General features: G+C 44.0%; 1 protein-coding gene across 1 annotated transcript in view; it reads left to right on the forward strand.

The window, feature by feature from the left end:
* Positions 1–16,288, forward strand: part of RIMKLA (ribosomal modification protein rimK like family member A) — a 36,291-nt gene that overhangs the window by 15,695 nt on the left and 4,308 nt on the right. Inside the window, exons 2-4 of the mRNA XM_079777772.1 lie at positions 379–609; positions 7,040–7,126; positions 15,802–16,005. Of these exons, the coding sequence (XP_079633898.1) occupies positions 379–609; positions 7,040–7,126; positions 15,802–16,005 (522 nt within the window). The remainder of the gene's footprint in view (positions 1–378; positions 610–7,039; positions 7,127–15,801; positions 16,006–16,288) is intronic.

The following is a 16,288-nucleotide window of genomic DNA, read 5'->3' on the forward strand; positions in this document are numbered from 1 at the left end:
ATCCCTTATGTGAGCTATCATGCTTCCTTTTCCTCAAGTCCCCAGTCTCCTAAGCCACTATCTTTGAGGACTACTAGTACTATACGGAAGGAAGGTGCTGGGCTATACTATCTCCTTGTGGGTTCTTCTAATGCGGGTTATTCTTGATATGCTGCCTTTTTTTTTCTGTTCGTTCTTTTGTGTTTCCTCATAATCTTGCTCTGCCCATTTGTTTGGAGTATTGAGTTGACTGTGGCTTTCTTGTTACAACAGGATATTCAAGTGCCATTTCCAAGGCTGTCTTCCAGCTGGGTTCAGTCTTGAGGAGTCTGTTGGAGCCAATTCTGGTGGGACTAGACAACAGTAAGCACACAGCTCACTTTTCTCCTCCAATTGCAGGCCTACAGCTGAACCAGAAGGCACTCACCACTTTCCCGGATGTGGTGCTTGTTCGGGTGTCCACCCCCTCGCTGCAGTCGGACAGTGACATCACCGTCCTGCGACACCTGGAGAAGTTGGGCTGCCGCCTAGTCAATCGCCCGCAGAGCATTTTAAACTGCATCAACAAGTTCTGGACATTCCAAGAGCTGGCTGGACATGGGGTCCCCATGCCAGACACCTTCTCCTATGGTGAGTGTCCTTGAAATAGGGTTGAAGTTTATCTTTCCCAATCGCATCTCTGTGTTTTCTCTCCCCAGTAGCCCTTGAGTGTCTTACTGGTTTTCAATATGGAGCTGTTCATCTTAGATGATTCAACAGCTTGAGTCTATCATGGTCATTCCCTCTGTCTGAAATGCTTTGCTTCTTTCTGTCTGTAATTCACTCTTTAAATATGTATCTGGCACACACTGTGTGCCAGCCACCATACTAGCACTGGACTATGGCAGCAAGTAAGAGTCCTGCCCTCAGGGCATTGCCAGGTCTTCAGAGGCAGAGACGGCAAGTAAACAAGCAAGTGCAGTGCAGAGTAGTAAGTGCCATGATAAGAGTTAGTGCAAGGTGGTGAGGGAATACGTAGGAGAACTCCTAGTGAGTTTAGAAGATATTGAGGAAGGTTTTCCAAAAGAAATAGTATTTAAACTAAACTGAAGTTATCCAGGTAAACCAGGGTGGTGGGGGGGTCGGGGGGGGGGGGGGCGAGCAGGGAAGTACTCTAAGCCGAGAGAAGAATATAGAAAGACCTAGAGGCAAGAGAGAGCATGACCAATTGGTGGTATTTTGAGTAGTTTGTAGGATGTAAGGGAGACTCAGTTGAGATATAAGGCTAGAAAGATAAGTAGCCATATACAGTATGTGAAGGAGATTAGATCTAATCTTGAGACTAACCAAAAGTTATTGGGCTTTAAGCAAGAAGGTGGCCCAATCAGAGTTCAGAATATCACTTTGGCTACTCTAGGAAGAAGGAATTAGGCAAAGCAAAGTGGAGACAAGATATATAATAGCAGACTTTTTAAACCATTCAAAAGAGCAATGATGGTCTAAACCCATGGTCGGCAAATTGCGGCTCGCGAGCCACATGCGCTCTTTGGCCCCTTGAGTGTGGCTCTTCCACAAAATACCACGGCCTAGACGAGTCTATTTTGAAGAAGTGGCGTTAGAAGAAGTTTAAGTTTAAAAAATTTGGCTCTCAAAAGAAATTTCAATCGTTGTACTGTTGATATTTGGCTCTGTTGACTAATGAGTTTGCCGACCACTGGTCTAAACAAAAGTGGCCATAGTAAGAATGAAGATAAGTCAACAGATTCGGGAATTATGAAGGAGAAAGAAATAATAGGACATGGTGATTGGTTGGGTAAGAGGGATATGGAGAGGAGTCAAGAGTGACTGGTTTCTAGTTTGGGCAACCAGATGTGATAGCAAACACTGAGACTAGACACATAGGAGAGAAGATGCAGATTGGTAGGTAGGAGGTGAGCGGCTGTGGGGAGAGATGATTTCAGTTTGGGACATATTCTGTTTGAGCTGTCTATAGTATATGCAAGTAAAAATATTCAATAAGCAGCAGAAAATGGATCTGGAGCTCCTGAGAGAGGTGTAGACTGGGGAAGTGGAATTGGAAGCCTTACTATATTAAGTGAAGTCACAAGATTGGATGGGATTACTCAGGGGGAATTTTTGGAGCTAAGAGAGCTGAACTGTACACCTAAAATGCTTAAAAAAGCCCTGCCGGCGTAGCTCAGTGGTTGAGCATTGACCTATGAACCAGGAGGTCATGGTTCATTTCCCGGTTAGGGCACATGCCCAGGTTTCAGGCTCGGTCCCCAGTATGGGGTGTGCAAGAGGCAGCCAATCAGTGATTCTCTCTCATCATTGATGTTTCTGTCTCTTTCTCTCCCTTCCTTCCTCTCTGAAATCAATAAAACTATATTAAAAAAATAATAAAATAAAATGGTTAAAAAGATAACTTTTATGTTATGTATATTTTACCACAATAAAAAAATCAAATGTAATAAAAGAGGGTTCAAGAGGGACTCCTTTAGGGAATGGGTAAAGGAAAAGGAACCTGTACAAGAGACTAAGCAGGAGCAGCTGGAAAGGTGAGACGAGAAAGAGAGATGACAGAAGCCAGTGGGAAGAGCAGTCCAGGAAGGCTGGCATAATGAAAAGTGTTGATTGATTGGTCTGAAAGGACAAGTAACGTAAGCACTGAGATGTGTGTTGGATTTAGCAACAGGGAGTTTAATGAATACAGCTTCAGTTTAATGATGGGGAGAGAAGCCAAATCGTCAAGAACGAGGAAATGAATGGGAAGTGAGGAAATGGAAACCCTTTCCAATACTTAATTGTAAGGATATGAAGTTGCAGGTAAGGAATGAGGCAGGGTCAAGGAACAGGGGTTTTATTTGTTTAAGATGGGAGAGAACTGAGTATGTTTAAAATGGTGATGGGATTAAGAACTGGGAGGTTGAAGATACAGTAGAGAGGAGACACTTCATTGTGCAAGATCCCTGAGAAAGTGAGAGGGAAAGGGGTCCAAAGCACAGGTGCAGGGAGAAACCAAGATGGCGGCATAGGTAAATACCTGAACTGCTACCTCGCACAACAACTTCAAAACTACAACTAAAAGACAAAACGGACATCATCCGGAACCACAGGAAGGCTGGCTGAGTGGAGATTCTACAACTAGAAGGAAAGAGAAAAGCACACTGAGACTCAGAGGAGCTGCGGAAATAAAGGCAGAGGTACGGAGGCGCGCATGCGGAGAGGGCTGGCAACTGAGTACTTGGTTTGCTTTTTCAAGCGGGAGGGAGACAAAAGCTCCTGACTGCTCTGAACTCCAGTTCTGGGCGAGACTCTGGGGACCCAGACTCATACGGGGAGAAACTGGACTGTCTGGCAGCGGGCGGAACTCGAGGGCGGCTTTCTCTCAGAGGTGCTTGCAGTGATTACCGCGGGACACTGAGACCCGGGGGCCTCTTAGGGCAGGGCTGATGGGAAGCCATTGCTGTTTGCTCTGCCCTGAGACTCCGCTCCATCCAAGCTGTGCGCAGAGGTTTTTGCATATGAATGGCCTGGTCCTTTGAAAACTAAACTTACCTAACAAACTGCAGCTGAGTCAGAGAGACCCAGAACATCCAAAAGAAGGCCCAAGGCCCCGCAGCAGATTGCATTGCTTCACAGCTGGGCCTCATCTGGGCACCTCCAAAACCCAAACAAAGAAGAGAAATCTGCAGATCTCTTTGTAGCTCCTGCTGGGTGGCCTCAGGCAGAGGCTAAATTAGCACCTCCTTGGAGATCCAAGAGCCAGTGTACCCAGGGGTCAAAGTAGGACCAACCAGATTACAACTCCTCAGATCCATAAGGGACACACTCAGGGAGCAGACTCAGTGAGCACCAAAGCCCCACTGAAGCAAGTCTTGCTTCATAAGTGTGTCTCCAGCACAGAAGTTTTCCCAGCATAGACACAGCTGATCCTCACAGCCAGTTGGCCTGGAGGGCAATTCCTCCCAGTGATACCAACAACAATCATGGCTTAACTACAACAAGACTGTGCACACAGCCCACAAAGGGGTGCACCAAGAGTGCCCACCTCAGGTAACTGTGGAGGCTGAGCCACTGGGCCCTATAGGACACCCAGCACACAAAGCCACTCTATCAACTCAGGGAAGCAGCCAAAATGCGGAGACAAAGAAACAGGTCATAAATGAAAGAAATGGAGGAAAGCAAACAACTGGATATAGAGTTCAAAACCACGGTTATAAGGTCTTTCAAGAATTTTCTAGAAAAGGCCGATAAATTTAGTGAGACCCTCGAGGATATGAAAAAGGACCAACTAGAAATTAAGCATACACTGACTGAAATAAAAAATAATATACAGAGATCCAACAGCAGACTAGAGGGTTGCAAGAATCAAGCCAAAGATTTGAAATACAAAGTAGCAAAAAACACCCAACCGGAAGAGCATAAAGAAAAAAGAATCAAAAAATATGAAGATAGTGTAAGGAGCCTTTGGGACAACTTCCAAGTGTACCAACATTCGAATTATAGGGGTGCCAGAAGAAGAGAGAGAGCAAGATACTGAAAACCTATTTGAAGAAATAATGACAGAAAACTTCCCCCACCTGCTGAAAGAAATAGACTTACAATTCCAGGAAGTGCAGAGAACCCCAATCAAAAGGAATCCAAAGAGGACCACACCAAGACACATCATAATTAAAATGCCAAGAGCAAAAGACAAAGAGAATATTAAAAGCAGCAAGAGAAAAGCAGTTAGTTACCTGCAAGGGAGCACCCATACGATTGTCAGCTGATTTCTCAACAGAAACTATGCAGGCCAGACGGGAGTGGCAAGAAATATTCAAAGTGATGAATAGCAAGAACCTACAACCAAGATTACTCTACCCAGCAAAGCTATCATTCAGAATTGAAGGTCAGATAAAGAGCTTCAGAGATAAGAAAAAGCTAAAGGAGTTCATCACCGCCAAACCAGTATTATATGAAATGCTGAAAGGTATTCTTTAAGAAAAGGAAGAAGAAGAAAAAGGTAAAGATAAAAATTATGAACAACAAATACATATCTATCAACAAGAGAATCTAAAAATCTAGTGAATAAAAAAACTGATGAACAGAATAAACTGGTGAATATAATAGAATCAGGGGCATAGAAAGGGAGTGGACTGACAATTCTCGGGGGGAAAGGGATGTGGGGTGTGTGGGAAGAGACTGGACAAAAATCGTACACCTATGGATGAAGACAGTGGGGGCGGGGTAAGGGCAGAGGTTGGGGTGGGAACCGGGTGGAGGGGAGCTATGGGGGGGGGGGGGGGAGAAAGAGGAACAATTGTAATAATCTGAACAATAAAGATTTATTGAAATGAAAAACAAAAACAAAGCACAGGTGCAGCCAGGCTGGCGAGGCTCAGTGGTTGAGCATCAACCTATGTAACAGGAGGTCATGGTTCGATTCCTGGTCAGGGCACATGCCTGGGTTGCATGCTCGATCCCCAGTAGGGGGCGTGCAGGAGGCAGCTGATCAATGATTCTCTCTCATCATTGATGTTTCTATCTCTCTCTTCCTCTCCCTTCCTCCCTGAAATCAATAAAGTTACTTAAAAAAAAAAAAAAAAGCACAGGTGCAGGGATGGCCTGAGAGAAGGATCCCTCTTTCACTGTATTAGAAGGGAGAAAAGAGGATAGCTAGAGAGGAGTTGAATTTATCAGCAGGTGTCAGGAAGTTGGGAGTTACCTTCTTATAAAACACCCTCTTCTGAAGATGTCCCTAATTATCTTGCCTCTTCATTTAAAAAAATTATTAGCACTTTTGTGAACAAAACAGGTATTAGTATTCCAATTTGCAAAAATTGCTGAACTGCAATACCACCTGCGGTAAGCAGAACAGTGATCCCCCCAAAATGCAAATGTGGCCCTGGCCGGTATGGCTCAGTTGATTGAGCCTCATCCCATGCCCGGGTTGTGGGCTTGGTTCCCAGTAGGGGGTGTGCAGGAGGCAGCCAATTGATGTTTCTCTCACATCGTTGTTTCTTGCTCTCCCTCTCCCTGTCTCTCTAAAATCAATAAAAACATACTTTTTTAAAAAAGATGTAAATGTGTAGGAAATCAATCAAGTTTGTAAACATAATTTAGAAAGATTTTTATATACATATTATTAATGTTTTTTAAATTAAGAATTAAAAAAGTATAGTAGAGCCAGTTTAGGCTTTCAAGTCATGCCTTAACTTTGGATGAGACAAATCCCCAGGCTTGGTTTCTTTGGTTATTGATTTTCTATTGCTATATAACAAACTACTAAAGACTTAGCACCTTAAAATAACACCCATTTATTTCCTCACAGTTTCTGAAAGTCAGAAGTCCAGCCACAGCATAGCTGGGTTCTTTGCTCTGGTCTTACCAGGCTGAAATCAAGGGGTAGCTGGCCTGTGATTTCACCTGAGGCCTGGAGTCTTCCAAACTCACTGGTTGTTGGCATTTATTTCCTTGCAGTTGTAGGGACTGAGGTCCCCACTTTCTTGCTGGCTATCAACTGAGGGTCGTTTTCAGCTCCTAGAATTGCCCACTGTCACCACTGCATGGCCTTCTGCTCTACAACATGGCAGTTTGCTCCTTCGAGGCCAGCAGGAAAGTCTCTCTGACAATTCACATTCTTCTGAAGGGCTCACCTGGTTAGGTCAGGCCCACCATGAATCGTCCCATCTTGGTTAACTCAAAGTAGTAGACCTAATCACAGGAATGATACCCCATCATCCTTACTGGTCCCTCCCACACTCCAGGGAGGGGATTGACAAGGCGTGTACACCAGCAGGTAGGAATCTTCAGAGCCATCATAGAGTCTACCTCAGGCAGCCGTTTTAAAGGGAAAAAATACCTGCCCGTCCCACGGGATTGTGATGAGGATTATACACACAAGAGCATGGGAAACCTTTGCCGCATGGAAGGCTTCAATAAATATCCCTGCGCCCTCCTCTTACATTACAGGTGCACAGTGCACGCGTGTTGGAGAGACAGGAGGCCTTGAAAGAATTCCCCCAGAGGGTGCTGTGTTGCGCTGACCGCTCCCCGACCATCAGCCTTACCTTCACTGACTTTCACCTTTTCTTGGCAGGTGGGCATGAAGACTTTTCAAAAATGATTGATGAAGCTGAGCCCCTGGGCTACCCGGTCGTGGTGAAGAGCACACGAGGACACCAGGGTCAGTGCTGCTCCTGCACTTCCTTTAGGCCAAAGCGCTGCTACACAAGACCCTCCTTAGGCGGAGTGGGAGCACCTGGGCTCCCCCTGGAGGAGCTTGCCATGTAGTCCTTACCTCTGTCCCCTCCTCTCTGCCCCCACCCTTCCCCGGATGATGGTGACAGGCCCTTGACTTGACTCTGGTTTCCCTAACTCCACTGCCAGTTCATCTTCTATTCCTTTTGGAGAGTCACTCTCTGAGACAGGTCTATTCTTATCATTCTCTGCTGAAAAACCCTCTCCAGAGCCTGTGCTGCCTATTAGACAAAGCCCATATTCCTGCTCATGGCACTGAAGGCCCTGGACAAAGAGCCTCACCTTCCTTTGCAGCTTCTCTGGCCACGGGACCCTCCCACATCCGTTCCGGACTACTTCTCTTTCACCCACGCCATGTACTTTCCTCTCAGAAACCTCTGCTGGGAATGCCGTCTTCCTCTGTCCTCTGGTGAACTTCTACTCATCCTTTAAGGACAGCTCCACCTGTCATTTTCTTCCCCTCCACATCTCTGGCCTCCCTCCCGCCCTTCCAAAAATTCATTGCCTTTCCCTTTGTGTTTCCATAGCACTTTGTCCATCATTCTAGCTCTGTACTACACTGGATGACAGTTACAGGTTATATGCCTTTTCCCCCTTTTCCATTGTGAGTTACTCAGGTCCTGTGATTCTCTGTCTCTGTAAGACCTACTATGTGCTCAGTACACAGTAGGAGTCAGTAAATGTTGAAGAGGGTGGATGCAGCAGAAAGCAGTCCTCCTGCAGGATGTGAGTGGGTACCCAGATGGCATCTGGAGTGAGAGGAGGTATCCCAAACAGACACGCATTGAGCAATTCCTGTGATGCAGGGACTGTGCAATAGAAATAAACTAGACAGTCACCTTTCAAGGATCTCCAGTGTGAAGAGAGTAGAGACAGTTGCGTTGCAGGGTATGCTGCTGCAGCATGCATATCCAGGCGCCTGTTGAGGAGCTTGAGCTGAACAGAGGGAGGGCCAACTGTGCCGGGAGGCAGTGAAAGCATCATTGGAATAAAAGGAGACTTAACCTTTTGCACTCGGATGTCGAGTGTGACCCTACACGGTTAGCATCGGTAGCAGCTCTTTTTATACTCTTTGAATGTATCAATAATTTGAAATATTAAAAAATCCAAATAAATACGTTTGTATGAAAAGAAACTCCAGTTTTTTATTCTACTGCCACGCTTTGTAAAATCTGGGGTATTTAAAAAATTAAATCCCGAGTAGAATAAAGGAATCGAGAAAAAAGCAAGCGAGTGCAAAGGGTTAAGTTGACAAGGGGAATGTGAACTGGAGGAAGTGAGTTGAGCAAACAAAGAGCAGCAGGTGTGAGCAAAGCAACCTGTGAGTGTAGAGGGGGCCTGTTGAGGAGCAAGAACAATGAGTGTGGGTGGCAAGGCGGGGCTCCTACTACTATTCAGATATGGTACAGGGCTAAAATGCAATGTCTCTCAACTAGTTGTCTTTTTTTTAATCATATATGATTCAAATATGAGTCATATTTGAATTATTTATTCTAATACTGCCGGCAGTATGGGAAAGCAGCAGGTCATCCACAAAAAGTCTGCTCTGCAGCCCCCTATAAACCAGCTGCTTAGATAGGGCAAGACAAAGATTACATGGGAAATATGGATTATAGGTATGGGGAAATAGAGATTACAGGCATGAGGAAATAGGAGGCTGGGGTGGGACTTCATTGTTTGGGCAACAAGGTTGTTAATCTTTCCATGTGAATGGACTGCATTCCAAGGTTGACTCCCAAGTCCAAGGTTGACTCCCAAGTCCAAGGTTGACTCCCATGTCCCGGGGGCATATAACTCCCAGCCAGGTCAGAATTTAACCTACACAAGGCTATCATGGTTAACAGAGCATGATTAATATTTCCCATAACCATAGCTAGTCCCCAATATTCTATTCTTGCCCCTAACATTCTCCCACTGCTATTTCTATCATCTCATATCTATGAGATTACTTTTAGGTGAAAAGTCTCATCCTGCTGGACTGTATCTGCTTCTGCCTTGAAAGTAGTTCCCAGAGATGGGGTATACCAAATGCAGGATCTTGGATATGTTTTCTATCAACTGAGAATTGTCAGAAAGATTAAAACAGCACATTCCTTTAAATTCTTCACAACCGTGGTTATGCTGCAACAGCAAATAATCTATTGCTGCCCGATTTTCTAGAACTGCCTCCCTGACCTGGCTCAGCTCTTGATTTATCCCATGTATAGCCCTGGAGGTGGCACTAGGGCTTTAACCCTGCTACAAGCCAGCAGGGTCACTTCTACATTAAGGGAGCCCACCATTACCAGCAGAACAAAAGTGGTCAAAGCAATACAGTCAACAGGGCTCCACAGGTGGAGAGCGTCATTGCAGTCCGGTGCCACGGCCTTGAGAAAGTCTCTTTTGGGTCAGACCCTGTGATGTTTCTGAGGCATAAAGACAGTCAGTCATCCTAAGGAACAGGGCCCCCCGGTGCTGTTAGCAGGGATAAATAGTTACCCCACATATCAGAAACCAACCAGCCAGCAGCTTAGTATGTCCATTACTATAATGAAATTATCAAAATAACTCATATAGTTATTAGCTACTGAAAGATAATAACTAGAACACTCAGTAACAGTCAGACATTTTCCACAGGGAACTACTGCAGGAATCTTTAGAGGAAACATCACTGCATCCTTTTCCCTGACAGTGGGTCCCAACATGCAAAGATCCCTGTATAAGACTTCCCAAAATGAATGGAGTAATTCCATAAATTAGCAATAGGTGTCCCAACTCCTCCTCAGCAAATGGAAAGGTCAGTTCTACACAGGTTCCTCCATTGCCAGCTTCAGGGCAGTCGGAGTGGTGGGAAGCGCATCTCAGGGTCCCATCCATTTCTCTTCCAGTTGGCCCATCGTCCTTGCTCTGCTCACGTCTGTCTAACTACCTATCACTTTCCCCCCCCCTCCCCACCAAGGATCTTGGCTCTGAATTCTTTCACAGAAAGGGGGGCGCAGGGTCTCTTCTGTAACTGCTTCATGCTGAGGAGGGATGAAGTTTTTCCTTCAGAGCCAAGAGATCCTTGCTCTCTGTCAAGAGGGACGATGCAGCCTGGTCACAGGTCACAGAAGGAGGTGGCAATGGTGTCTAGAGGTGGTGTTCCCTGAGTGCGAGTAGGGCTTGTAACCTGGTGGAGACAAACTGTGTCATAAAATTTAGTATTATTGGGCAAAAGTTAGAACAGCAAGAATACACAAATGATCTAGTGCAGTGGTCGGCAAACCGCGGCTCGCGAGCCACATGCAGCTCTTTGGCCCCTTGAGTGTTCTAACGCCACTTCTTCAAAATAGACTCGCCCAGGCTGAAAACCGACTTCTGCGCATGGGCCATGAAGTTTCAATCGCACTGTACGTGCGCGCCCACACGTGGTATTTTGTGGAAGAGCCACACTCAAGGGGCCAAAGAGCTGCATGTGGCTCGCGAGCCGTGGTTTGCCGACCACTGATCTAGTGGAAGGAAAAACATTTCAGTTTTGATAATTCCCTATTGAAACACAATTTTTTTCTCTCCCTAAAATCACCCTCATTTTTATTAAAGAGCCAACTTAAGACCAATTTATTTACTGTATTACGTCTAGTTATGATTTGGCCTGATTGTTTACATGAACATAATAAGAATAACATCAACTAGTTGTTGTTTTTAATTGTGGTAATATATATATATATATATATATATATATATATATATATATATATAACATAAAATTCAACTATTTATTGAGTGCCTACAAAGTGCCAGGCATTTCATACTATAGATACAGAAAGGAACAAAACAAAAATTCCCACCCTCAGTGAGCTCACATTGTAGAAAGGTATGACAGACAATGACAAGTTAAATGGAAGAATCCTGGCCAGGTAGCTTAGTTGGTTAGAGCGTGATGTGAGAGTGAACAGGGATTGAGCCTTGCAACCTGGGCATGTGCCCTGACTGGAAATTGAATCGACAACCTTTCGGTGCACAGGACAATGCCCAATCAATTGAGCAATACAAGCCAGGGCTACATAGTATTTTTAAACATTTGAAAAATTGAGATATAATTCACATAAAAATTTACTATTTTGAAGAGTACAGTTCAGTGGATTTTAGTGTATGCACTATTATATGCAACCATTTCCATTATCTAATTTCAGGACATTTCCATCACACAAAAAGAAGACTCATACCTATTAGGAGTCAATCCCAATTGCCCTTTCCCAGTCCTTGAGAACTAATCTACTTTCTGTTTTTATGGATTTGACTATTTTGGGCATTTCATATCAATGGAATCATATAATATGTGGCCTTTTGTGTCTGACTCCTTTGACTTAGCATAATATTTTCAAGGGTCATCCATATTGCTTTTATGACTTAACTAGTGGCCCGGTGCACGAAATTCGTGCACATTAAAAGGGAATTAATTAGAGGAAATATTTTAATATTACTATTTGCCCTTTCTCTATAATAGAAGTATCAGAGATGAAAGAAAATTAGTAAGATGTATATGAAAATCTTCCTCCTGTCAGAGTCTGGGGCGCACCATGGAAACCAGAGTCAAGTCCCCTCCCACCCATGTGCACCTCAAAATCGCGCAAGACCCAGACCCAGCCAGCCCCGCCGCCATTGGGCTAGATCCAGACCTGGATGGCCCCACCCCCGTCAAGCCCTGCCGGGTGAGGGGCGCAGCCTGAGGTCCCCCAGCCTGGGCTGGAGTGGGGGGCACGCCTTGAGGTCCCCCATCAAGCCCTGCATGGCGGGGGGCATGGCCTCAGGTCCCCCAGCCTGGTGCCGGGACGGGGGGCCTGGCCTCAGGTCCCCTGTCAAGCCCCACTGGGCAGGGGGTGCAGCCTCAAGACCCTGCCCCGGCCCAGCACCACGCAGCCTCAGGTCTCTGCTGATTGCTCATTAAGGCTCGTTATGGGAACTCGGCCTCTGCTATGGGAGCAGCCATTTTGTGTTACGGGATCCCCGCCTCCACTGTGGGCACAGCCATCTTGTTACGGCGTGATGGTCAATTTGCATATTTCCTCTTTATTAGATAGGATATTCTGTTGTCTGAATATACTGCATTTTATTTACCTGTTCATCAGTTGATGGACATTTGGGTTGTTTCCATTTTGTGGCTACTGCTGCTATTAATATTTATGGACAGGTTATAGTGTGAACATACATTTTCATGTCTCTTGAGTATATACCCAAGAGTGCAATTGCTGGGTCATATGGTAATTCTATGTTTAACTATAGAGGAACTGCCCAACTCTTTTCCTCATCAGTTTATGCCATTTTACACTCCCACCAGGACTGTACAAAGATTACATTTTCTCCACATCCTCCCAACTGTTATATCATTCATTCATTCATTCATTTATTACTGATTTGTTTTATTATAGCCATCTTAGTGGGTATAATGTAGTTTCTTATTGTGGTTTTTATTTATGTTTCCCTAATGATATTGAACATCTTTTTATGTGCTTATTGGCCATTTGTATATCTTCTTTTTTTTAATATGTTTTTTTATTGATTTCAGAGAGAGGAAGGGAGAGGGAGAGATAGAAACATCAATGATGAGAATCGTTGATCGGCTACCTCCTGAACAACCCCTACTGGGGATCCAGCCTGCAATCCCGGCATGTACCCTGATGGGGAATCGAACCAGTGACCTCTTGGTTCATAGGTCAACGCTCAACCACTGAACCACACCAGCCAGACTGTATACCTTCTTTGGAGAAATGTCTGTTCAGATCCTTTGCCCATTTTTCAATTGTATTATTTGCCTTTTTATTGTTGAATTTTTAAGAGTTATTTATATACTCTGGCTATTATACCCTTATCAGACATATAATTTAAACATTTTTTTCTACTCTTTAGGTTGTCTTTTTACTTTCTTAATAGTGTCCTTTGATCCACAAAAATTTTTGGTTTTGATGAAATTCAGTCTATTTTTTCCTTTGGTTACTTGTGCTTTGATATCATTTTGTACTTGCCTAATCCAGAGTCGCACAAATTTATACCTATGTGTCCTTCTAAGTGTTTTAACTCTTACATTTAGTTTTTTTTTTTACCCATTTTGAGTTCAGTTTTGTATATGGTGTAATGTAGGAGTTCAACTTCATTCTGTTGTGTGTGGATGTCCATTTTTTCCAGTATCATTTGTTGAATAAACTGTTCTTTCCCCATTGCATGTTCATGAAACTCTTGTCAAAAATCAATTGACCATCTGTGTGAGGGTTTATTCTGAGCTCTCAATTCTTTTACATTGACCTATATGTCTATCTTTATAACAGGCCACACCTCTTGATTACTGTAACTTTATAATAAGGTTTGAAATTGGGAAATGTGAATCCTCCAACTTTGTCCTTCTTTTTCAAAATTATGTTAGCTATTTGGGATCCCTTGCATATGAATTTAAGGATCACTTGTCAATTTCTGCAGAAAAGGAAGTTGGCATTTTGGTAGGAAATGCATTGAATCTGTAAATCAACCTGAAGTGTATTGCCATCTCAATATTAAGTCTTTCAGCCCTGGCTGGTTTGGCTCCGTGGATAGAGCATCAACCTGCAGACCGAAAGGTCCCGGGTTCGATTCCGGACAAGGGCACGTGCCTGGGTTTCGGGCTAGATCCCCAGTAGGGGGTGTGCAGGAGGCAGCTGATCAATGATTCTCTCTCGTCATTGGTGTTTCTATCTCTCACCCTTTCCCTTCCTCTCTGAAACCAATAAAAATGTATTTTTTAAAAAGTATTTCAATCGCTGAAAGATGGGATGTCTTCAGAAATGTTTTATAATTTCCAGTGTATAAGTATTATACTTATTTTATTAAATGTATTCCTGAATGTGTTATTCTTTTCGATACTATTGTAAATAGAATTGTGTTCTTAATTTGATTTTCAGATTGCTCATTGCTAGTGTAACACACAGTATCTTAGGGAAAATGAATAGGGAATAAACAAAGTCACAGCAATTTTTAGACTCTAGAACAGTGATGGCGAACCTATGACACACGTGTCAGCACTGACACGCGTAGCCATTTCTGATGACACGTGGCCGCTGAGGCGGCCGCATGCCGAGGATGAAACATTTGCTGCTCCTGAGGATGAAACATTTGCGAAATAATGTTTTTCCTCAAAGTGACACACTACCCGAGTTATGCTCAGGTTTTTGGCGAAGTTTGACACACCAAGCTCAAAAGGTTGCCCATCACTGCTCTAGAATATGTAAATAAATTTAAAGAAGGCAGTGGACTGGGGTAGCCTGTGCCTTTGAGAAGGTGACTAATCCAATGGACCCTCATTTTCTTCATGTATAAAGCAAAAATAGCTGTCTTTGTCCTAATGGCTTCACACGGCTAGTATGAAGGGTAAATGAAACAATAAAAAAAGTATTTGGCACATCATAGATTATTAAATAATCTTAGTGCCCTTCCCTCGCCTCTCATTTTTCCTCCTTGCCTTAAAACTGGAGCTCTTTTTTTAACCGAAGACTAAGCCCTGTTAGAACCTCTACGCCAGAAGCCAAGGAACAAGTCTCTATCTCTAGCTCCATCTCTGCTAAAAATCCTACCTAAGGTCCAGAGAGCCCCCAGTGCCTACACCTGAGTCCGAGCCCTCAGATCCCCTGGTGCCAAATGTCCAGTGTTTTGGAGACATATTTCCAACCTTTTACGCGGCGAGAGGCCGATGCCCATCACTCTTTTTATGAAGACTTCAGAAAGATCCCCCTCCTTTTAAGACACAAATCTTAGGCAAACCATCCCGTATTTGCTAACAAGAATGCTCAGATTGGGTGTGCTCATGTCAGATCTGCAGAGCAAACCTATCAGGAACCCCTGTCAGATATATTAGCTGATATGCAAATGGAAAGCAGATGCCAGATAATTGCAAAAGCATTGGTCAGTCAAGCAGAAAATAAAGAATTTGGAGTCAAAAAGAAATGCTTTCCCAAGAGAAATAGAAGTTATCGATCATTCCTTTTAGAATTAATAGGTGTTGCCAAATAATAAGTTTCTTATATTTAAAAAGAGGAAGGATGTCTGTCAGTGACTCACTTTTTGAACATTATAGTATTTTTCGTAGACCTCAGTGTGAAATCATGCCGTGTTATACTTACCTTTTTTGGATCTCTCTCAATCTATCTATTTTAGAACTCTTCTAAAGTATGTTCAATCAATTATGTTCTGCTTTGTGCATCAAGTTCAGTATGAAGTTAGGGGGATTTTTAAAAAAATGAGTTAGACATGGACCCTGCCTAATCCGCATCCTCGGGGTGATAAGAGATGGTAATAACTGTTTTGGAACCGAGTTGACTTGATCCTTAGGATTTTATTTTGACCCCTTCTCTGTATTTCTGGAATGCATTATTATTTCATTTGGATAAGAGTGGTGGTATAGGGAGACAGTCAACATTGTTAAGACCTGAGCAAAATCAAGAGAAAATAACGTTCAATAGCCATTTGATAAGAAGCAAAAGTCTAGTCAGAGAAGTAGAAGAGACCACAGTGAGGCAAGTTCAGGAGGCACTGATGACTGTATCAGACGGGCGGCGGGATGGCCAGGACAGGGTTCAGAGGCTGCTCTAACTCCTTCTCTTGTTGTCCTTCTTCTTAAAGGAAAGGCTGTTTTCCTTGCAAGAGATAAACATCACCTCTCAGACATCTGCCATCTGATCCGCCATGACGTGCCCTACCTGTTCCAGAAGTATGTGAAGGAGTCACATGGAAAAGATATCCGGGTGGTGGTGGTCGGGGGCCAGGTGATAGGCTCTATGCTTCGCTGCTCCACAGACGGACGGATGCAGAGCAACTGCTCTCTCGGTAAGGTGCAAGGGCTCAGAGTCTGTGTGTTGGTTATAGGAGGCCACCAGGAGTTTTCATTAGGATGTTTTGACCCATTCAGTTAATGTGTACCTGTCCCTCCTATCTAGTCAGATCCTGGCTTGGTGCCAGGATCAACAGCTAAGCATTAGAACCAAGCCCTTTCCTTTAGCAGCAAACAGTCCAGCAGGGGGACAGATGGTGTAAGTGCTGTGACAGAGGTCAGGCCAGGGGGGTCAGGACACTGAGGTTTGAACCCTATCCTATAGGTGTTAGGACTTAG

The sequence above is a fragment of the Cnephaeus nilssonii genome, assembly GCF_951640355.1.
Source record: "Cnephaeus nilssonii genome assembly, chromosome: 7".
In the NCBI taxonomy this organism is placed as follows: domain Eukaryota; kingdom Metazoa; phylum Chordata; class Mammalia; order Chiroptera; family Vespertilionidae; genus Cnephaeus; species Cnephaeus nilssonii.